Raw genomic sequence first — 24,084 nt, 5'->3', positions numbered from 1 at the left:
TGTTATTTTTACCAAAAGGAAATTTCATTGTTTTTTTTTACGAGCGCTGCTTTTGAAAATAAGTTAATCGCGGCGGCGGCCTCGTAAAAAATGTAACTAACATTTACATAAGCTCTTTTTTAGGCTAAATACATGTCATTTAGCATATCGACAGCTCACATGAAAATGAAATTTCTAATTTTTCAATATTTATTAAGTTATTAAAATTTTCCCAATTTCTTTTGTACGTGTAACAATTTTTTCCCCATACATTAGTCAATTAATTTTATTATCTTTCAAAACATTGCATTGATCATTCCTTTCATTTCATTTCAAACTATTAAAGAAGCACGGCTGGTAGCAGATTGACTTTTGGGTGACAATTTTTTTATCTCACTGTTTCACTATTTTTATAAATTTTATTCTTCTTGGTTGATAAACAAAAAATGAAATTTGAAAAGGAGAAGAAAACTAGCAGATGATGTTTGCTAAAATGTCCGACATTGAAAGAGACTCAGGCCGCCGCGATGCGGTTCTAAATTTCTTACTAGCAATAAGCATATTGTATCTGAATTTGACAATTCACACTTGACATTGGACGGTGAAAATTATTATTTGAGAGTGCACGTACTGGAGCGTAGCCGCATGCAACGCACTCAAAGTGTCTGATAGGCCTGAGCCCTTTATTGATTTTAAAATTAATTAATTGACCCGCAATGGCTTTGTGGGTGCTTCTGTTGTAAAAAACGGACTGATTTATTTTGATGATGAATTTGTGTACCTTTCTAATATTGTGGATTATACTTCCAATTAAGTCTAAAACAATAATTTGATCACTTCAGAGGACTTTTTATTGGTGTAGGTCCTTATGGGCATCTTGATCATGCAAAATCCACAAAATCTGGTGGATTAAAATAATGAAAATTTCACAAAACTAACATCAATCCAAAACATAATGGGGGACACTCACATGCTAGATACAACCAGCAAATCTCATAAGCTAACTTAGCATGTGAATATCATCCAATAAATTCTACGGGTAGCATGATCTAAATTTATATTGAACTTGGGAAATATTTTTTCAATGTGGATCTCACAATCTCTCTTTTTCATTTATTTTTGAAAAGATTTTGAATTTCTATGGAAAAAATGTGATTTTAGATGATTTTTGATGTTGTTTGCAGGTGTCTTGGGTGCGTCACCGGGACATCCACCTCCTGACGGTTGGCCGTTACACGTACACGAGCGACCAGCGGTTTGAGGCGGTGCACTCGCCGCACACGGAGGACTGGGCGCTGCGCATCAAGTACCCGCAGCGCAAGGACTCGGGCATCTACGAGTGCCAGATCAGCACCACGCCCCCCGTGGGCCACTTTGTGCACCTCTACGTCGTGGGTGAGTGAAAAATAAACAGCGAAAAGAAAGCAGCCCGAAGCAGAATAAATATTTGAGCGGCGCGGGAATAAAAATTATGAAGCGCTGGAAGAAAGTTTTGGCCCCCGGAGGCGAAACGCAGCCTCGCATATTCAATGCCGAGCCGTGAACTTTATTCCTTGCGCGCACTCGGTGGTACAACACGGCACAGAGCGTAAAACATGTTTTATCGGCTGCATAAATAAAACAGCAACTGCTCCTGCGAGAGGTATTAGGAAATGAAATATAAAAGGGCTGCACTCGCCCAGGCAAATATAAATTCCGACTTTCTTGCTGCTTTGTTTGTGGCCTGAATATTTTAATGCCATCTTAAGAATCTCTGTTCTTAACGCCCGCCCGCCTGCCGTCTCTTGGCCCATGATTTATTTTTATTGTCTTTTCAACTTGCGCTCGCGGAGAAAAAAGAAATGGAGTGAAAAGTGGTTGGGCTGATGGAGAGAGTTTCGTTGCCTGCTGATTCCGCAGGGACGCCGAGCAGCTATGATCGACCTCTCCAGGGACAATATTTTTTTCAATATATTTTTTAACTGCGAGAGCACGCGAAACCGCCGCCGGATTGGGAATTAGTGAGTGATGAATTTTTCACACCGACCCCTGAAACGGTTTTGTTTTTTATTCATGGAAGACTTTTTTTTTACATTTTACAATAATTTAATACACTCTCAAGAAAAGCTAGACAACCTCATCACCTGGAAAAGTTATAAAAAAAAAAATGATTAAATAAGGTGAAATCCCCGTTTATCAAAAACGGGAAAAATCAAACTTTTGGATTCCAAAAACTGCTGAGACTTGAGTATAAAATCAATATCAGCGACAAACGATCTGCTTGCAAGCCAAAATCTAGTCTTGCCGTCTCGTAAACCCAAATGCAAAGTCATTAATTAGCAAAAGCTCGTTGCGAAGGAAAATCGCCTAGCTCTTTCTCTCTGGCCGGCAAAACATATATTAGCGCAGCCGGGCAAAATCAAAAAGAGGTCGGCCCGTACGGCTGCAAAGAGATTTATAATTGAATTTAATGGCGCTGGGGTTGATTAGGGCCGAGTCGACCGCAGCCCAGGCCGTTCTCTCTGTGGCAATGTGAACCTCCGCCTATCATCAAACGAAGGCGCGCGTTTTTCCGCCAAGCAACCAACACACACACACACACACACACACAATAGACCGGCATGCTCGACAATCAAATTAGAGGCTAGAGATGAGCACATGCATGCACGTTCGCCTGCAAATCGGGGCAAACCTGTCCTGTACGCTCTCTCAGTACATCACACAACGCTATACATTATGAGCACGGAGCTCATCGCCTGCAACTGTGGCTGCACAGTGCGTGACACGTATTTATGTACGTTTGTGTGGTTTGAATTTAAACGCCAACATCAACAAAGAGCTGCTGTGTTTTGTTTTGCGTGTGCAACAACATTAATTAAACGGCTCCAGCAGGATTCCACAACCACCCTTTTATCGATTTGCGGCCGCTCGGTTAAAATCGTGCACGAAAATTTTCAAACAGAAATTTGAATTAGAGCTTCCAATCACACGCTTTTTCAAATGTATTTTTTGCTTCCGTGACTAACAGCTGGATTTTTTTTCTGACAACTCATCGCCCATTAATATTCATTAGCTCCGTTTGAAATGGTATGTTTGATTTTGTTGCCGACCGTCCAACAGCGTTATATTTTATTTAAAACCTTCGAAGCGCATCAGATCTAACATTAATATTTATTAAACGAAATACAGAATTTCAAATCCAATGGAATCGTGTTCATCAGTTCTAGCTTGGATTAGGTGGATATTCCCAGCTTGTAGCTGCGTATAAAAAAGAAGTATTCTATAAAAAATTACACTATCAAAAGCGTAGGGTGTTAAATAAGCACAAAATATTAAATATAATTATTTAAATTAGAAAAAGATCTCCTTTCTGCCAACTTATTATTCCTACCAACTACTGCACAATAATTTAATTATTTTTGCCACCAAATTGCAAGTTTTCAATCGATCTCCTTGAATCGTGTAAGTTTTTACGTAATTATACGCACAATTAAAAAAAAGAAGTGAGATTCATGTTTATCAGACAAGGGCTAATTGTAAGACTGATTTGCGCATATGTTCCTGCCAAGACTTTGTTAATTTCTCAGCATTGACTTCCTTGTCTTCTTTGAGTAACCTCCGTTTATATTTGCTTGAAGCCTTGATAAAAAAAAATGTTTGAAACTAGCTTGCCAAAATCCCCGTGATATTCAATATTTATACGGTTTTGTGATCCTCTTATCCTACGCTGTCGTGAACACTTTTGACTCTTCACTCACTCTCAGATTACTTGCTTTGCTTGTCGAGTTTATTTTTGTAGCAACAAAATTATATCAGGATATGTTGTCAAAATAGAATCGGCTCTAAAATTTCCTCCAAACACAAGCTCAAGTGGCATAAGTTTTCTTTTTATTTTTCAAAAAAATATTTTCTGATTCCAATTGGAAATGGATTCGAAAACGCACGTCGACAAATATTCAGAGCAGGTGCTTCCCTAAAAAAGGGAATAATTAAATTTAACGGAGCGTGCATTTCCAGGCCATGCAAACTTTCTTGATTCGCTCAATCTCTCTTGGGCTGGCTTTCTGACTTATATCTTGAAATTCTTACCTGAAGTTGGTCAACTTTTTATTGTGCTATGCGGTAATATTTATTTCTCGACACACTGAAGACGAAAGTTTTGCGTTGTGCGAAAATCGATTTCCAATTGGACTCACTGCTTTCGGTGGAGAGAAGCGATTCCGCTCTTTGCAGCGAAGAAACTTGAAAAGCAATAGAAGGCAATTGTTACAGAAGTCTAATAAATATCGCGCTCAGGAAAAGGGATGGTTTGGCCAGCGATACGTCTCGGAAGCGTGTGTTCTTTGGCCAAGAGCAAACACACGCCAACAAAAAGCAGCAGCCGGAGACGAGGGCCACTCTGCTATTGACATTGCAAAAGAAGTTGATTCTGGGAGCGGACACGGGCCGCTGCTTTGAGATCATAATTAGCCAGAATTTAAGCCCACGCCGTCTTTCATCTTTGGCTTTTAGCAGCGGCGTGTGAGGGATATAATCCATTAACGTTGTCAAAACGCGATGATGAATTGCAAAAAGTTTTGGCTTCGCAACAGCCCGAAAGGCGGATTTCAATCAAAGTCTGTAAAAGTCTCTAAAAGATGCAAATCTTTTGAAAGTTGCCTTTTCCTTTCGCGATGCATAATTCATTAAATTGATATTGAAAAGCTGAAAGATATCAAAAGGCGTCGGTGTGGCCAAGTGGCACAAAGGTCCACGACACACAATCGTCCACCCGAGATCAAAATGACCCGACACGAGTTAGTTGGTAAATAGTTGCGATTTGGCTCGGATCAGCTACCCCTTTGAGCCAATGGTACAGAAAGATAAGCCTTGGGCCGCTCCACCACGAGAGAGCTGCTGCTGGCGGCGTCACCGGTTGCCGGACGATAAAAACCAACAGCCACTGTGCGCTTTGCCAGCGAGCAAACTGAAGAAGAAAGTTGGTTGCCTTGGCGCACTGCTTAATTAATCAGTAGTCGGCTGTTAATTAAACAACATACGCAATATGAAAGGCGCAGAGAGCGAACCGAAATGCAATTATGCACGATGAAAAACGACGAGCAGGCCATCTTTGTCTCGCCCTGCAGTGTTCATGCAAATTTTTTGGTGCAAAAAAATTTTCATCATTTTTCTTTCCTTCCTTGTGTACCTTCTAAAAGCTGGGAACAAACAAATTTTGTTGCAAGATTAACTTTGAGAGAATAATTGGGCATTTGAGGAGGAAGTTCATTATAACACACTGAAAAAGGCTTAGCCTCGTCCACTTTTTTTATTAAAGATAAATAATAATTTAATTAGAAAATAAATTAAGTTTATTTTATTTTTAATTAAAATTTCTAGGCCACGCAATAAGATTTCAATATGCAACCACATTGGACGACTATGTAATAAAAAAACACAAAAATTAGAAAGTAATTCAAGTTCTTAAAAGGGAAGAATTTTTTATTAAAAGAATGCACTGACTAAATAATTCAAGAATGATCTAAATATTGAGAGAGAAAAGTCACTCTTATTGATTCTAAGCTACAAAAATAACTATGCCATTTTGCATAAATCTCTTTTTCTGTGCATGATTAAATTAAAATCTAGCGCTGAAAAACTTAATAATTGATTCGTTCAATGTGCTGCCGCTTTTCGTGGGCCATTTGCGAATAACGAAATGAAACGTTGCGTTCAAATCATTACACGCATCATTAATTTTCACGCCTATTTGAATAATGTACAAAAAGCGCCACATTGTCGAAGGCGAAGGGAATTCTCCTCCGCTGGCCAAAGTCACTGCACGCTTGGCAATCGATCTTGCCCGGCGGCAATTAAAAAGTTTCTTTGTTTCATTCTGCGTGAATGTTTATTGCCATGCCAAAGAAGACAACCCCATTCCATTTGCCTTTATTCAGAAGGACGAGTCAGATTGTTGGTGCGCTATTTTTATACAAAAGAAAGATGGGAGAGAAAGAATCTCTTTTGTTTGAAGAGCAGCTTCTTTTTATTTTGATAACGAGAAGCAAAGTTGACAAAATGTGCCGTTTCCTGAGAAATATTGCTTTCGCGTAACAAACAATGGTGGACGTCTCTTGTGTGTGTGTGTGTTTGTGTGGCGTAATTGGAGAACGCGAGTTCTCCTTGTCTCCAACCAATAACCCATGCAATATTCAACCACAAAAAAAGACTCCGTTACCGGTTACGTGTCTCAAATGTAACAAAGTGTTTGCTTTGATTACCGGTGCGACTGAGGAATGTCTGAGAATGAGAAAACAATTGAAAACAACACTGTGTTGGTGAACCCCGCTGCTTCACACCTATAAATCAGAACGCCATGGCAGTAAATCCAGATGCTAGCCAATCAACGTCATACCGAGCCAAAATAATAGGTTGAAAAATCCGCTTTTCCTCAGGGGGATTTGTTTGGTTGGCGTGTACACATCACATCCAATCGTTATTGTAATAACTTTGGCCGGAAAAATATCGAATATACAATATACAGGGTTCATCAAACCTTTATGCGGCTAAGTTGTTTCTTTAGAAGTGATTTTAAACTGCGGAAATATAATTTAATGATAATAATTTGTTCATAGTAAAATCATATTTTTTTCTAAATACCAGCATATCTGTCAAAATCACTAATTGAATGGAAAGTTCAAAAAAGATATTACGCGATTTCATAATTGAAATATTTATTTTTTAATATCAACATGTACGAGTTTGCCCAAACATAGCTTACAATCATTGGTGCCCATGCCTGGCCGCCCAATCAATACACCATCTCTCTGCAGAGAGACTGTTTGATATGTTTCAAACTTCATTTATTGTTGCCAATTTCTGTCCGGCCAATTTTCGTGCTGCCTCAATTTTTGCAGTGGCATCCTAGTAACATCTTGTAGTTGGATATAAAGCGATAAAAGTAGACCATAAAACGTACCGCAACAAGGAAGAGAGGAATAGCTATTTAGGAAGCGGCAGCACCAAAACTTACCGACCGCGGAAAAAGTTAACCTTCTTTCTTTTGCGGAAAAAAACTGAAAAGCGGTTGATTGTGTGTGGCGGAAAAGAACATAATTTCGAGGGGAAAAAATCGCTCGTTGAATGTTGCTTTTTTATCTAAAAGATGATGACAAAGAGACCGCGACAATACCAAAAGTTCAACTAAATTCAACTTTTCCCAATAAAAGATATTGTCTTTACTTAATTGAAAACCCGTTCAGCCGGTACTTTTTATCTGTAATCTTTAAATTTCAGACAGATATTAAAAAAAAATTAGTTTAAAAAATGAATAATTAAATAATAATAAAAAATTTAAATATGACAATGACTTTATAAATATGGCCACAAAAGCCTCTAAGTTTAATGTTTAATAATTCCATGAACCATTGTTCAAAATAGAAGTACCGACAATTTGCAAATCCTTCAGAAAATCCTCCTTTTTTAATAAAATTCTTTTTACTGATAAGCTTAGAGCTTCTTCACAAATAACATGAATTTAAATTTACTTTCATTTTCATTTGTCTAAAAAAAAAAGAAAAAAAAACAATTTAAACGTCAAAATGTTTAATTTTATTATTACAAGACACACGTGGATTGGAAGTTGAAAATGGATCGCTCTCCGATTCAAATTTCCCGAACGAAAGAAATGTCTTGCATCGTTGCACCCCTATACCTTCCTCTGAAATTTCCGGGTATATGAGGGTCGTTGAATGCCGCTCTCATTCCAGCCATTAATCGCACTGTACGTGTTTGATTGCAGAACCGGAAACGGAGATTTTGGGCGGCGCCGACTTGTTCATCAACATCGGCAGCACCATCAACCTGACGTGTCTGGTGCGGTACTCGCCGGAGCCGCCGCCCACCATGGCCTGGCGACACAACAGCGTTGACATCAACTTTGACTCTCCGCGGGGCGGCATTTCGCTGGTAACTGAAAAGGGCCCCACCACCTCCAGCAGACTGCTCATCCAAAAGGCCATCAAGGCTGACTCGGGGCTGTACACGTGCCGCCCGTCCAACGCCACCTCGGCCACCGTCCGCGTCCACATCCTAGATGGTAAGATAGAATTTTTTTATTATTTCAAATACGTATTTTAGTTATTTTTTCAGTTGAAATGCTTTTAATTTTATAATTCCGAGCAATTACTATTACTAACATAAATTAACGAAAATTTCCCAAAAACCTTTTAACCGCTGTTTTTTATTGCTAATTTTTTTCAAATATTTTTATACATATTTATTATCGGTGGTGTAATAAAGTGCCTTAATTTCATACATTTAATTTTCATTTAAATTTTTTTCAATCAATATTTTCGTTCATCAATTATTTATACGACTATTTTTTTGACTGATATTTCAAAAGTTCTGGGAAGTAAACAGATTGAAAGATATTTTATTGGCATAAAAAACGGAATGCTGAACCATACATGATAATTTTTTTTAAATGCAGAGCTTTTTAATAAATAATATCAAAGGGCTGAACATAATTTTTAACTTTTATCTTTTAGCATTTCATATAAAAATGCTCATTTTACTATTTGCTGACATAGATCAAACATACCCTAATTTTCAGAATCCCGGCCCTTTTCTCTTTGATCTCGCACGCGTTCTTCTAGGGAGGCAAACTCGCGCTTTTTTTCCATTGCTTGAGTTCAACATGTCAAAAAATCCACACAAAAAAGCAAATAGAAAGTATTTCATTTGATAAAAATGTTCTTTTCGAAGGTTATATATAATATGTATGCTTCTCTTCATATCCCTTCGCCCTCCCATTTCCACGTGTCTGTCGCGGCAAAAAGAGAAATTCTCTCTCTGTACACGTTTCTGCAGGTGCTTTCAAAAGTGTCAAAGCGTTTCGAGGACAATCCTTGAGTACACACAGACCGTACGTCGCTGTATGGAACGATGGGTTAAAAGGCGGTGGACGTGTGCGTGCAGGCTCTAAAAAAGCTGCGGCTGAATTATGCCCGGCGGCAGGTCAGGAGCCGAATTGAAAGTTGACCACGCGTGCTTAATTCAAAGTGCTGCGTGGGTCTTAATTTTGCCCAAGAATCGCTTTTCCTTGTTCAGCATTGCTGCGAGTTTTTTTCCCCTTTCTGCTTTGTCTTGCCGAGGACACACGCATCATCCTTTTAAGTGCGAGGTCATGACAAATGAACCTTTGCCTAAAGTGGATGTGCTGCAGAAATTACCCACTCCGAATTTTGTATTCTATACAAAGCGCCGCGAGCAACCAGAGAGGTGAATTGAATTATACGCCCCAACTTCCTCACTGGGATTAACCGCTGGTTCAGGGGTCAAGGAACATAATGGATATAGAGGGAGAGAGCAAGGGCCTACTAGCCCAGAGTTAATTTTAATCTTTTTGGATCCCTCAGGGGCTGCGATGTAATTTTATATATTTAGTTTCGTTAGCTAATTGCTGAAAAGCTGCTGCCACCTTTGGAAGAAACAATTTAACGTATTCTTATTAATTAATTTTTTTTGTACACATGAAATTGAAAATTAGGTTTAACGATAACTATATGGAAATTTTTTATGAAGATTAAATTAATACCAATTGAATTTGCACAAGATTCAGGGTGATTAAAATTTTGACCTGTTGTGAGAGAATAAATGAATTGAATATTGTCAAGGATTTTTTCTTTGTCCTGAACCAAGTTCTTTGTCTTTGCATAATTAATAATTTGATATTTTCTTAAATTCACATGATTTCTCGTTGGTTAAGGACACGCGAGGAGGCAATGAACCAAAAAAGTGACATTCTGTGTTTGCGTCACAAGCAAGCTATTATTATACATAAACCAATGAAACCCACACGTTCCCTTTGTATGGTTATGCCACATAGAATATTGATTTTGGTATAAAAAGTGAATTCCAAAAAAGTGCTCTTTGATCAATAATTTTTTTTTATTTGCTCCTCACCAAATTCCAGAAATTCTTCATCGATTGGGTTAATTTGTATCGGTTGATGCCAAAAAAGGAATCTTTTACTTTAAAAAATTCTCGTTTTAAGCAGCTTGAAATTTAAAACATAAATATACTTCATGAAATTTTTGCACAATCGCAAAAAAAGATTAAATGCACTTTATAAAAAGTGAGAAAAATAATTATTCGATTGATGTTTTTTTTTTAGTAAGAATTTATTTAACAGAAATTTACAATCTACGCGAAATCTTGAAAAATTGCAATTTCGCTCTAATTAATTGTAAAATTTTGAAAAATGTAGATGGAGAATTTTGTAAAACAAAATTCAACAATTCTGTCAACATGTGGGGCTCTTGTTTGCAACATAAGTTAGTGGAGTTGCTTTGAATTTTATATTAAAAAAGTGTAATTCCCCGAGATATAATTTATATTACGGCAAAAGAGGGAGGAAGGAAGGCAGATTTTAATATGAACTTAAAGCCCCTTCGTCATAATTTTTCATGCTTGCATAATAAAAAAAGCCGCGGTGCTATACCTAAATTAGTCGAGATTTGCAGTCGTGGGTAATGTAACGTCGCTTAATCCGTGCCGCGCATTCCTCCCGAAATTTATTAATGCATGGGCAGAGAGAAGAAGGAGAAGAAGCAACCTGCTTCTCCGGAGGCCGTGTTTGTTTGGCCGCGGTTTTATCTGCAGATTAAGCACACTCGCTTTTCTCTCCGCGCACTATCTTGGTAATGAAATGCCGCGGAAAACTACCCCCGACATTGTGTGGGATGAACGAGATCTTTTAAATTTGGCGCAGCAGAAATTAATTTCCTCCGATGGCTGCTTTTACGTTTGTTTTGGTGTTCGAGCTGGTTTTACGAGCTCTTTCCTACCCGTGCTGTGTCGTCTGATAAAACCGAATTTATCGCTTTCCTAACCTTCCTCCTGCGCCGCTCGCGCAATTTGCGCCCGGCCCAATAAATTTAATTACTTTGCCAACTCAATGACATTAATTTCGGTGGCGCGCCGACGACATTCATTCCGAGTGCTCGCCGCCAACACCGACCGCCTTAATGCAAAACTAAGTGCTCCGCCGGATCACGCTGTTAATATTAAACAAGGTTGGCTGCGACGGAGAAAAGCAGAGGAGCAAGCAAGAACCACTCTCTCAGCGCTTCCAGCCGAGTGAGGACAACCAATGCCATTCTTCTTTTTCATTGAAAGGGTGTCGATTAACAAGAAGTTTGCAAACTTGATTTACTGCGAGTGTTTTTCCCCAAATTAGATCAAATTTTTGTACGTCTCATTTCTTTCCCGAAATAGATATTCACGAGATTGCATTAAACGCGCAGAAAAAAAATATTGTTATTTTATTTCATCAATTCATGATAAATGAATAATTTTCTTTGCTAGGATTTGTTATATATTTTAAAAAAGTTCATTACTTTGGCTAACTGTAGCCGGAAATTAATTGAAAACTTAAAAATCAACAATATCTAATGTTGAAAATTGTAAAAAAAAAATAAGAGGATTGCAGTTATTTTTCAGAACTTGACTAGCTGTTTCTTTTTTTTTTAAATAAAAGTCTAATTATTATTGTGAAATATGAAGTTAGATGAACCAAATATTAATTTGATTTGCACAATAATGATGATTTTTACATAAAAGGAAAGCTTCTTTATATTTTTAAGGAAAAAACCAGTGGCTTTTCACGTCTAAATAGCTTGCATTTATTTCCAAGAATTTCCTCAACTTCTTTACTCGTCAAAAGATAATCACATTATGTGAAATTTTCATTACTATTTATTTATTTATTCTCCATTTGATGTACAGTAAAAAATACACAGCAAAAAAACTATACGTAAAAAGTACAGGAAAAGCTGAAAATACATTTGAAAGAGACACATAATGGCTTTTCACTAGCAAACAACTTGCTAAAGCACAGCACCCTCTCCTTCGAAAGAGAGCCATCAAAAAATTAAAGATGGAAATATTACTACACACCAAAATTCACGCCTTGCACAGAGGTGGAAACTGTGCCGCGGTACTGCCCTTCACTGCGGGTGGCAAGTCATTCCAGGGTTTGACGACGCGGTATGAGTAAGCTTCGCGTCCAAACTTTGTATTCGCGTCCGGCTGCTGCAGCCGCGGATGGCTTTGACTATCGCCGCGAAGCTGCATGCCCGTATTAATGCGCGCTTTCGCCTCCATTTACCTATAGATTGTAGCAGGGTTGTGGGAGAAGTATATTTTAAAATTCAATTTCCAACAAAAAATCCGTGAAATAAATCGTCCTGATATTTAGTCAGTGGAAAAATTTCTGCTTCATTTTTTTTTTTTTTTTTAATTCGTTTATTTCCTTCGTCTCACAATTTATTATTACTTGCCTTTCACAGCATTGAAGTGATTTGTTTAATGTCCTTCAAAAGCGCGTGCTTCATAATTTTGTAACGTCTTTTGTTCATTCCCTCAGCACAGCGTCGGCGGTTAACAGAGTTATTTCGCGCTAATTAGGTTAGAATGAGGTCTGGAAAAGGGAACGTTAAGGCGCACACAATACACCTGCTTTCCTTAATGGGGCCAGGCGCAAATCTGAACATAAGCAAACCGCGCGAGCGCCTCTCTGCAGAACGTGTATAAAGAGTCAGCCGCACGCACTCGAGCCAAGACTTTTCACAGTAATTAATTTCAATTTTATAATTTGGTTCCATGATGCTAACGAGCGAGGGGGAAAGGAACGTAACTCATTAAATGTTGCAGTTTTTGCAACGCGCAAAAGTGAAAAGGATCATTAATCTTGTCCGTGCGTCTCCTTTAATTCGCACAATTAGGCCTCGGGGGGAAAAGAGAGATTTCGCCAGTTCATTTGCAACTCAAACGATCGCAGCCGCCGGCGTTTGGTGTAATAATGGCGCGTTTGCAACACAAGATTTGCATATTGTTCAATTAAAGAAGCGCCGAAAACAAACATAGCGCGAGATGAAATTAAAGGCGGAGCTTGATTGCGACTATGTTGACTTAGTTGACTGCTCTGTTTGCATCGCGTTGGATATTATTAATAATTTAGCGCTCGAGTCGCGGACGAGAAGCCCTGGGGGTGGTGTGCGTGCAGCTTCGCTCAACTTTGCAGAATGTTTGATGCCAAAAGCAGTTCTGGAAGTGATTAACTTTGAATTCGCGCAAGTTCAACCCGCTTCCGTGCGAAACAGCAAAGCGAGCAGCCAAAGTTTATGCTTGGCCAATCGGCTTTTGGTCTTAAAAAGAGAAATTGATTTAAGTCGCAAACCAGTAACAATCAGGTGGGATAAGAATTAACTTTGAAAGAGTTTTTCTTTCAACATAAAATCGGGTCTAGTCTAAAATTTCTGAATTAAATTTTGTTAGTTAATAATACTCCGGTAAATTATTTGATTTAAAAGTTAAACAATTGCTTATAAAAATTCCCTTAAAGAAGAAAATTACAAGACTCTGTAGGTTTGCAGTTCAAACAAATATTATTAAATTGCTCATTGTTAACTTAAAACTATGCAATGTAAATACTCATTGCAGCATGCCTTACTTGCAATAAAAAACTAACAAATAATAATTGTGATAATTGCCTTAACATGGATGTAATTTTTTGAATGAGAATAACCCACAATAATAATAAAAATATTAAACGATATTTTAAAATTTCATCACAAAGTCTGAAAAAACGTTTTCCTTTTTCGTCCCTGGGAAGAATATAAAAATTTTCTTGTGACTTTTGCGGGAAATAAGCTCAAAAAGCAAAAAAGCTTTTTATTCCAAGTAATTTGCTGCATCAGGTCTCTTAATCTCTGATTTAAAAACACAATCGATCCCTTTTTATAGATTTACGTTTGATGCCTCTGCAATTTTTCATGTTTATGCAGGGCGCATATAACTTGCCGGTTTATCTCAAAATTATCTGATTTAAAGTATCAATTTTTCCAGTTTTACTGCTTTCCGGGGGCTGATTCATGGCGCACCATTTGCAAAATCAGCATCACCCGCCCGTTGCCGCAGAATATCTTGCGCGTGTGTTATCAAGAATTTTCAATAGGATCATAAATTCAGAAGCCGCAACAAAGGCAGTGCGTCACTCGACGCGCAAAAAGAATTTAAATTCCGCGCAGGCCATGCAGCAGTATGCCTTGCTTTTTGTCATTGGAGCGAATTTCCATGCTGGTCACAGCCCAAGAGTAAAAAAGAACAGAAGACAAATGTGAAATATCAATCCAATGCATATTTAAAAAATCATTTCTCTTAAATAAAAGTTGCAGACCTATTTAAGATTATGCGCAAAATGGGCATGTTTGGTTTAGTTCAAGAAATTTTACAAAATAAAAATCCATAATCTATTAATAATTGCATCTTAATTATTATTACTATTATTAAATTTAATCATCTCTGTTCCTCTTTACCTATTAAATACATACTTTATATATTATTATTGGTCATTATTCTTTGAAATAATAGTCAACATTGGAGATAAAAGCTTAATTTTGATTAAGTTAATGAAGTGAATTAAACCAATTTAGCTCGCAATCCAGAATTTAGAAACTTTTTTTAAATAATTATTATGTAAATTGAGCAAACATTCTCATTGTATTTTCCGGCATGTGTGTATGTTTATACTTTTATGCCGTACAGTGTACATTGTTTCGATGTAAGGTTACCATGAATAAATAAATGACTAGAAAATAAATAAATATATTTTTCAACATTTATTGGCGTTCAAGAAGCTCGAAATGGGGGGTCAATAAGACGATTCGAAAAAAAAAAATTGGGTGATACCTTCTGCACCACTAATAAAGGGGACAGGCCAACAAGACTTTGTCTTGGCCTGACCCTAAAAATAAAAATTCCTTATTTTCAGGGTTAGCTAGTTAGCTAGTTTTTATTTTGATTCTTCTTTTACTTTTTTTATCTGCCCTTTTTAACATAGAGGAGAAAGAAAATTGTCACAAAGAAAAACACAATTGTTTCCCTCTCAATTTTTGTTATTAAATATGCTATTCAGTTGGCAATTTGATACGCTTGTCACAAAAGAAATACTCATTAGTCGTTTCGCGCAGGTCTCTGATTAAGGTTTAAATTTGAAATCATAGAAATGGTAATTAATGAACACTCTAAAGATTTGGGATTAGCTTCAAATTAAACAAGGAGTGGTAACTTAATAAAAATAAAACAGGGGCAGCCTAGTCACTGCCTCTCCTAACTATAATTTGCCGCATAGAATGAATGTAGAATTCGCAATTGAGTTACCACTAGCAAATAGACCTTATTTTTACAACTTTTTAACATTTGCTTGTAAACTTTTGCCCGGGCACTAGGTATTTTTCATGGCTCAAAATAAATTCTTCCTGCCCCAATTATGCTTCAAACGTAAGAAAATCGCTTAACAAATTGATACGCTGTTCATATAACAGTGAAATAATAGGGCTGCACGTCTATGAGCGAATTGTGTGTGTTGTAAGCATGAACGTCCACTTGCTCTAAATACACATTTTTATAAAAGCAGTTGCAAGCGCAATTTCATATTTTCGTAGTTCAAAATACATTGTTTCCCTCTCAATTTTTGTTATTAAATATGCTATTCAGTTGGCAATTTGATACGCTTGTCACAATAGAAATACTCATTAGTCGTTTCGCGCAGGTCTCTGATTTAGGTTTAAATTTGAAATCATAAAAATGTTAGTTAATGAACACTCTAAAGATTTGGGATTAGCTTCAAATTAAACAAGGAGTGGTAACTTAATAAAAATAAAACAGGGGCAGCCTAGTCACTGCCTCTCCTAACTATAATTTGCCTCATAGAATGAATGTAGAATTCGCAATTGAGTTACCACTAGCAAATAGACCTTATTTTTACAACTTTTTAACATTTGCTTGTAAACTTTTGCCCGGGCACTAGGAATTTTTCATGGCTCAAAATAAATTCTTCCTGCCCCAATTATGCTTCAAACGTAAGAAAATCGCTTAACAAATTGATACGCTGTTCATATAACAGTGAAATAATAATGCTGCACGTCTATGAGCGAATTGTGTGTGTTGTAAGCATGAACGTCCACTTGCTCTAAATACACATTTTTATAAAAGCAGTTGCAAGCGCAATTTCATATTTTCGTAGTTCTAAATACGTTGTTTCCCTCTCAATTTTTGTTATTAAATATGCTATTCAGTTGGCAATTTGATACGCTTGTCACAATAGAAATACTCATTAGTCGTTTCGCGCAGGTCTCTGATTTAGGTTTAAATGTGAAATCATAAAAATGTTAGTTAATGAACACTCTAAAGATTTGGGATTAGCTTCAAATTAAACAAGGAGTGGTAACTTAATAAAAATAAAACAGGGGCAGCCTAGTCACTGCCTCTCCTAACTATAATTTGCCTCATAGAATGAATGTAGAATTCGCAATTGAGTTACCACTAGCAAATAGACCTTATTTTTACAACTTTTTAACATTTGCTTGTAAACTTTTGCCCGGGCACTAGGAATTTTTCATGGCTCAAAATAAATTCTTCCTGCCCCAATTATGCTTCAAACGTAAGAAAATCGCTTAACAAATTGATACGCTGTTCATATAACAGTGAAATAATAGGGCTGCACGTCTATGAGCGAATTGTGTGTGTTGTAAGCTTGAACGTCTACTTGCTCTAAATACACATTTTATAAAAGCAGTTGCAAGCGCAATTTCATATTTTCGTAGTTCAAAATACATTGTTTCCCTCTCAATTTTTGTAATTAAATATGCTATTCAGTTGGCAATTTGATACGCTTGTCACAATAGAAATACTCATTAGTCGTTTCGCGCAGGTCTCTGATTTAGGTTTAAATGTGAAATCATAAAAATGTTAGTTAATGAACACTCTAAAGATTTGGGATTAGCTTCAAATTAAACAAGGAGTGGTAACTTAATAAAAATAAAACAGGGGCAGCCTAGTCACTGCCTCTCCTAACTATAATTTGCCTCATAGAATGAATGTAGAATTCGCAATTGAGTTACCACTAGCAAATAGACCTTATTTTTACAACTTTTTAACATTTGCTTGTAAACTTTTGCCCGGGCACTAGGAATTTTTCATGGCTCAAAATAAATTCTTCCTGCCCCAATTATGCTTCAAACGTAAGAAAATCGCTTAACAAATTGATACGCTGTTCATATAACAGTGAAATAATAATGCTGCACGTCTATGAGCGAATTGTGTGTGTTGTAAGCATGAACGTCCACTTGCTCTAAATACACATTTTTATAAAAGCAGTTGCAAGCGCAATTTCATATTTTCGTAGTTCTAAATACGTTGTTTCCCTCTCAATTTTTGTTATTAAATATGCTATTCAGTTTGCAATTTGATACGCTTGTCACAAAAGAAATCCTCATTAGTCGTTTCGCGCAGGTCTCTGATTAAGGTTTAAATTTGAAATCATAAAAATGGTAATTAATGAACACTCTAAAGATTTGGGATTAGCTTCAAATTAAACAAGGAGTGGTAACTTAATAAAAATAAAACAGGGGCAGCCTAGTCACTGCCTCTCCTAACTATAATTTGCCTCATAGAATGAATGTAGAATTCGCAATTGAGTTACCACTAGCAAATAGACCTTATTTTTACAACTTTTTAACATTTGCTTGTAAACTTTTGCCCGGGCACTAGGAATTTTTCATGGCTCAAAATAAATTCTTCCTGCCCCAATTATGCTTCAAACGTAAGAAAATCGCTTAACAAATTGATACGCTGTTCATATAACAGTGAAATAATAGGGCTGCACGTCTATGAGCGAATTGTGTGTGTTGTAAGCATGAACGTCCACTTGCTCTAAATACACATTTTTATAAAAGCAGTTGCAAGCGCAATTTCATATTTTCGTAGTTCTAAATACGTTGTTTCCCTCTCAATTTTTGTTATTAAATATGCTATTCAGTTGGCAATTTGATACGCTTGTCACAATAGAAATACTCATTAGTCGTTTCGCGCAGGTCTCTGATTTAGGTTTAAATGTGAAATCATAAAAATGGTAATTAATGAACACTCTAAAGATTTGGGATTAGCTTCAAATTAAACAAGGAGTGGTAACTTAATAAAAATAAAACAGGGGCAGCCTAGTCACTGCCTCTCCTAACTATAATTTGCCTCATAGAATGAATGTAGAATTCGCAATTGAGTTACCACTAGCAAATAGACCTTATTTTTACAACTTTTTAACATTTGCTTGTAAACTTTTGCCCGGGCACTAGGAATTTTTCATGGCTCAAAATAAATTCTTCCTGCCCCAATTATGCTTCAAACGTAAGAAAATCGCATAACAAATTGATACGCTGTTCATATAACAGTGAAATAATAGGGCTGCACGTCTATGAGCGAATTGTGTGTGTTGTAAGCATGAACGTCCACTTGCTCTAAATACACATTTTTATAAAAGCAGTTGCAAGCGCAATTTCATATTTTCGTAGTTCTAAATACGTTGTTTCCCTCTCAATTTTTGTTATTAAATATGCTATTCAGTTTGCAATTTGATACGCTTGTCACAAAAGAAATACTCATTAGTCGTTTCGCGCAGGTCTCTGATTAAGGTTTAAATTTGAAATCATAAAAATGGTAATTAATGAACACTCTAAAGATTTGGGATTAGCTTCAAATTAAACAAGGAGTGGTAACTTAATAAAAATAAAACAGGGGCAGCCTAGTCACTGCCTCTCCTAACTATAATTTGCCTCATAGAATGAATGTAGAATTCGCAATTGAGTTACCACTAGCAAATAGACCTTATTTTTACAACTTTTTAACATTTGCTTGTAAACTTTTGCCCGGGCACTAGGAATTTTTCATGGCTCAAAATAAATTCTTCCTGCCCCAATTATGCATCAAACGTAAGAAAATCGCTTAACAAATTGATACGCTGTTAATATAACAGTGAAATAATAGGGCTGCACGTCTATGAGCGAATTGTGTGTGTTGTAACCTTGAACGTCTACTTGCTCTAAATACACATTTTATAAAAGCAGTTGCAAGCGCAATTTCATATTTTCGTAGTTCAAAATACATTGTTTCCCTCTCAATTTTTGTTATTAAATATGCTATTCAGTTGGCAATTTGATACGCTTGTCACAATAGAAATACTCATTAGTCGTTTCGCGCGTGTCTCTGATTTAGGTTTAAATGTGAAATCATAAAAATGGTAATTAATGAACACTCTAAAGATTTGGGATTAGCTTCAAATTAAACAAGGAGTGGTAACTTAATAAAAATAAAACAGGGGCAGCCTAGTCACTGCCTCTCCTAACTATAATTTGCCTCATAGAATGAATGTAGAATTCGCAATTGAGTTACCACTAGCAAATAGACCTTATTTTTACAACTTTTTAACATTTGCTTGTAAACTTTTGCCCGGGCACTAGGAATTTTTCATGGCTCAAAATAAATTCTTCCTGCCCCAATTATGCATCAAACGTAAGAAAATCGCTTAACAAATTGATACGCTGTTAATATAACAGTGAAATAATAGGGCTGCACGTCTATGAGCGAATTGTGTGTTGTAACCTTGAACGTCTACTTGCTCTAAATACACATTTTATAAAAGCAGTTGCAAGCGCAATTTCATATTTTCGTAGTTCAAAATACATTGTTTCCCTCTCAATTTTTGTTATTAAATATGCTATTCAGTTGGCAATTTGATACGCTTGTCACAATAGAAATACTCATTAGTCGTTTCGCGCGGGTCTCTGATTTAGGTTTAAATGTGAAATCATAAAAATGTTAGTTAATGAACACTCTAAAGATTTGGGATTAGCTTCAAATTAAACAAGGAATGGTAACTTAATAAAAATAAAACAGGGGCAGCCTAGTCACTGCCTCTCCTAACTATAATTTGCCTCATAGAATGAATGTAGAATTCGCAATTGAGTTACCACTAGCAAATAGACCTTATTTTTACAACTTTTTAACATTTGCTTGTAAACTTTTGCCCGGGCACTAGGAATTTTTCATGGCTCAAAATAAATTCTTCCTGCCCCAATTATGCATCAAACGTAAGAAAATCGCTTAACAAATTGATACGCTGTTAATATAACAGTGAAATAATAGGGCTGCACGTCTATGAGCGAATTGTGTGTGTTGTAACCTTGAACGTCTACTTGCTCTAAATACACATTTTATAAAAGCAGTTGCAAGCGCAATTTCATATTTTCGTAGTTCAAAATACATTGTTTCCCTCTCAATTTTTGTTATTAAATATGCTATTCAGTTGGCAATTTGATACGCTTGTCACAATAGAAATACTCATTAGTCGTTTCGCGCGGGTCTCTGATTTAGGTTTAAATGTGAAATCATAAAAATGTTAGTTAATGAACACTCTAAAGATTTGGGATTAGCTTCAAATTAAACAAGGAATGGTAACTTAATAAAAATAAAACAGGGGCAGCCTAGTCACTGCCTCTCCTAACTATAATTTGCCTCATAGAATGAATGTAGAATTCGCAATTGAGTTACCACTAGCAAATAGACCTTATTTTTACAACTTTTTAACATTTGCTTGTAAACTTTTGCCCGGGCACTAGGAATTTTTCATGGCTCAAAATAAATTCTTCCTGCCCCAATTATGCTTCAAACGTAAGAAAATCGCTTAACAAATTGATACGCTGTTCCTATAACAGTGAAATAATAGGGCTGCACGTCTATGAGCGAATTGTGTGTGTTGTAAGCATGAACGTCCACTTGCTCTAAATACACATTTTTATAAAAGCAGTTGCAAGCGCAATTTCATATTTTCGTAGTTCTAAATACGTTGTTTCCCTCTCAATTTTTGTTATTAAATATGCTATTCAGTTTGCAATTTGATACGCTTGTCACAAAAGAAATACTCATTAGTCGTTTCGCGCAGGTCTCTGATTAAGGTTTAAATTTGAAATCATAAAAATGGTAATTAATGAACACTCTAAAGATTTGGGATTAGCTTCAAATTAAACAAGGAGTGGTAACTTAATAAAAATAAAACAGGGGCAGCCTAGTCACTGCCTCTCCTAACTATAATTTGCCTCATAGAATGAATGTAGAATTCGCAATTGAGTTACCACTAGCAAATAGACCTTATTTTTACAACTTTTTAACATTTGCTTGTAAACTTTTGCCCGGGCACTAGGAATTTTTCATGGCTCAAAATAAATTCTTCCTGCCCCAATTATGCATCAAACGTAAGAAAATCGCTTAACAAATTGATACGCTGTTAATATAACAGTGAAATAATAGGGCTGCACGTCTATGAGCGAATTGTGTGTGTTGTAACCTTGAACGTCTACTTGCTCTAAATACACATTTTATAAAAGCAGTTGCAAGCGCAATTTCATATTTTCGTAGTTCAAAATACATTGTTTCCCTCTCAATTTTTGTTATTAAATATGCTATTCAGTTGGCAATTTGATACGCTTGTCACAATAGAAATACTCATTAGTCGTTTCGCGCGTGTCTCTGATTTAGGTTTAAATGTGAAATCATAAAAATGGTAATTAATGAACACTCTAAAGATTTGGGATTAGCTTCAAATTAAACAAGGAGTGGTAACTTAATAAAAATAAAACAGGGGCAGCCTAGTCACTGCCTCTCCTAACTATAATTTGCCTCATAGAATGAATGTAGAATTCGCAATTGAGTTACCACTAGCAAATAGACCTTATTTTTACAACTTTTTAACATTTGCTTGTAAACTTTTGCCCGGGCACTAGGAATTTTTCATGGCTCAAAATAAATTCTTCCTGCCCCAATTATGCTTCAAACGTAAGAAAATCGCTTAACAAATTGATACGCTGTTCCTATAACAGTGAAATAATAGGGCTGCACGTCTATGAGCGAATTGTGTGTGTTGTAAGCATGAACGTCCACTTGCTCTAAATACACATTTTTATAAAAGCAGTTGCAAGCGCAATTTCATATTTTCGTAGTTCTAAATACGTTGTTTCCCTCTCAATTTTTGTTATTAAATATGCTATTCAGTTGGCAATTTGATACGCTTGTCACAATAGAAATACTCATTAGTCGTTTCGCGCAGGTCTCTGATTTAGGTTTAAATGTGAAATCATAAAAATGGTAATTAATGAACACTCTAAAGATTTGGGATTAGCTTCAAATTAAACAAGGAGTGGTAACTTAATAAAAATAAAACAGGGGCAGCCTAGTCACTGCCTCTCCTAACTATAATTTGCCTCATAGAATGAATGTAGAATTCGCAATTGAGTTACCACTAGCAAATAGACCTTATTTTTACAACTTTTTAACATTTGCTTGTAAACTTTTGCCCGGGCACTAGGAATTTTTCATGGCTCAAAATAAATTCTTCCTGCCCCAATTATGCTTCAAACGTAAGAAAATCGCATAACAAATTGATACGCTGTTCATATAACAGTGAAATAATAGGGCTGCACGTCTATGAGCGAATTGTGTGTGTTGTAAGCATGAACGTCCACTTGCTCTAAATACACATTTTTATAAAAGCAGTTGCAAGCGCAATTTCATATTTTCGTAGTTCTAAATACGTTGTTTCCCTCTCAATTTTTGTTATTAAATATGCTATTCAGTTTGCAATTTGATACGCTTGTCACAAAAGAAATACTCATTAGTCGTTTCGCGCAGGTCTCTGATTAAGGTTTAAATTTGAAATCATAAAAATGGTAATTAATGAACACTCTAAAGATTTGGGATTAGCTTCAAATTAAACAAGGAGTGGTAACTTAATAAAAATAAAACAGGAGCAGCCTAGTCACTGCCTCTCCTAACTATAATTTGCCTCATAGAATGAATGTAGAATTCGCAATTGAGTTACCACTAGCAAATAGACCTTATTTTTACAACTTTTTAACATTTGCTTGTAAACTTTTGCCCGGGCACTAGGAATTTTTCATGGCTCAAAATAAATTCTTCCTGCCCCAATTATGCATCAAACGTAAGAAAATCGCTTAACAAATTGATACGCTGTTAATATAACAGTGAAATAATAGGGCTGCACGTCTATGAGCGAATTGTGTGTTGTAACCTTGAACGTCTACTTGCTCTAAATACACATTTTATAAAAGCAGTTGCAAGCGCAATTTCATATTTTCGTAGTTCAAAATACATTGTTTCCCTCTCAATTTTTGTTATTAAATATGCTATTCAGTTGGCAATTTGATACGCTTGTCACAATAGAAATACTCATTAGTCGTTTCGCGCGGGTCTCTGATTTAGGTTTAAATGTGAAATCATAAAAATGTTAGTTAATGAACACTCTAAAGATTTGGGATTAGCTTCAAATTAAACAAGGAATGGTAACTTAATAAAAATAAAACAGGGGCAGCCTAGTCACTGCCTCTCCTAACTATAATTTGCCTCATAGAATGAATGTAGAATTCGCAATTGAGTTACCACTAGCAAATAGACCTTATTTTTACAACTTTTTAACATTTGCTTGTAAACTTTTGCCCGGGCACTAGGAATTTTTCATGGCTCAAAATAAATTCTTCCTGCCCCAATTATGCTTCAAACGTAAGAAAATCGCTTAACAAATTGATACGCTGTTCCTATAACAGTGAAATAATAGGGCTGCACGTCTATGAGCGAATTGTGTGTGTTGTAAGCATGAACGTCCACTTGCTCTAAATACACATTTTTATAAAAGCAGTTGCAAGCGCAATTTCATATTTTCGTAGTTCTAAATACGTTGTTTCCCTCTCAATTTTTGTTATTAAATATGCTATTCAGTTTGCAATTTGATACGCTTGTCACAAAAGAAATACTCATTAGTCGTTTCGCGCAGGTCTCTGATTAAGGTTTAAATTTGAAATCATAAAAATGGTTATTAATGAACACTCTAAAGATTTGGGATTAGCTTCAAATTAAACAAGGAGTGGTAACTTAATAAAAATAAAACAGGGGCAGCCTAGTCACTGCCTCTCCTAACTATAATTTGCCTCATAGAATGAATGTAGAATTCGCAATTGAGTTACCACTAGCAAATAGACCTTATTTTTACAACTTTTTAACATTTGCTTGTAAACTTTTGCCCGGGCACTAGGAATTTTTCATGGCTCAAAATAAATTCTTCCTGCCCCAATTATGCTTCAAACGTAAGAAAATCGCTTAACAAATTGATACGCTGTTCATATAACAGTGAAATAATAGGGCTGCACGTCTATGAGCGAATTGTGTGTGTTGTAAGCATGA

General features: G+C 36.2%; 1 protein-coding gene across 8 annotated transcripts in view; it reads left to right on the top strand.

The window, feature by feature from the left end:
* The window catches only part of LOC132198901 (zwei Ig domain protein zig-8-like), a 146,297-nt gene that overhangs the window by 82,361 nt on the left and 39,852 nt on the right, over positions 1 to 24,084 (top strand). For all 8 annotated transcript variants that reach the window (XM_059623190.1, XM_059623191.1, XM_059623184.1 and 5 more), the window contains 2 exons: positions 1,164 to 1,374; positions 7,739 to 8,035. In XM_059623190.1, the coding sequence (XP_059479173.1) occupies positions 1,164 to 1,374; positions 7,739 to 8,035 (508 nt within the window). The remainder of the gene's footprint in view (positions 1 to 1,163; positions 1,375 to 7,738; positions 8,036 to 24,084) is intronic.

The sequence above is a fragment of the Neocloeon triangulifer genome, unplaced genomic scaffold, assembly GCF_031216515.1.
Source record: "Neocloeon triangulifer isolate White Clay Creek 2 clone unplaced genomic scaffold, ASM3121651v1 ptg000013l, whole genome shotgun sequence".
Taxonomy (NCBI): Eukaryota; Metazoa; Arthropoda; class Insecta; order Ephemeroptera; family Baetidae; genus Neocloeon; species Neocloeon triangulifer.
Note: the sequence above shows the minus strand (reverse complement) of the source record. Positions and strands in the feature narration are given on the sequence as shown.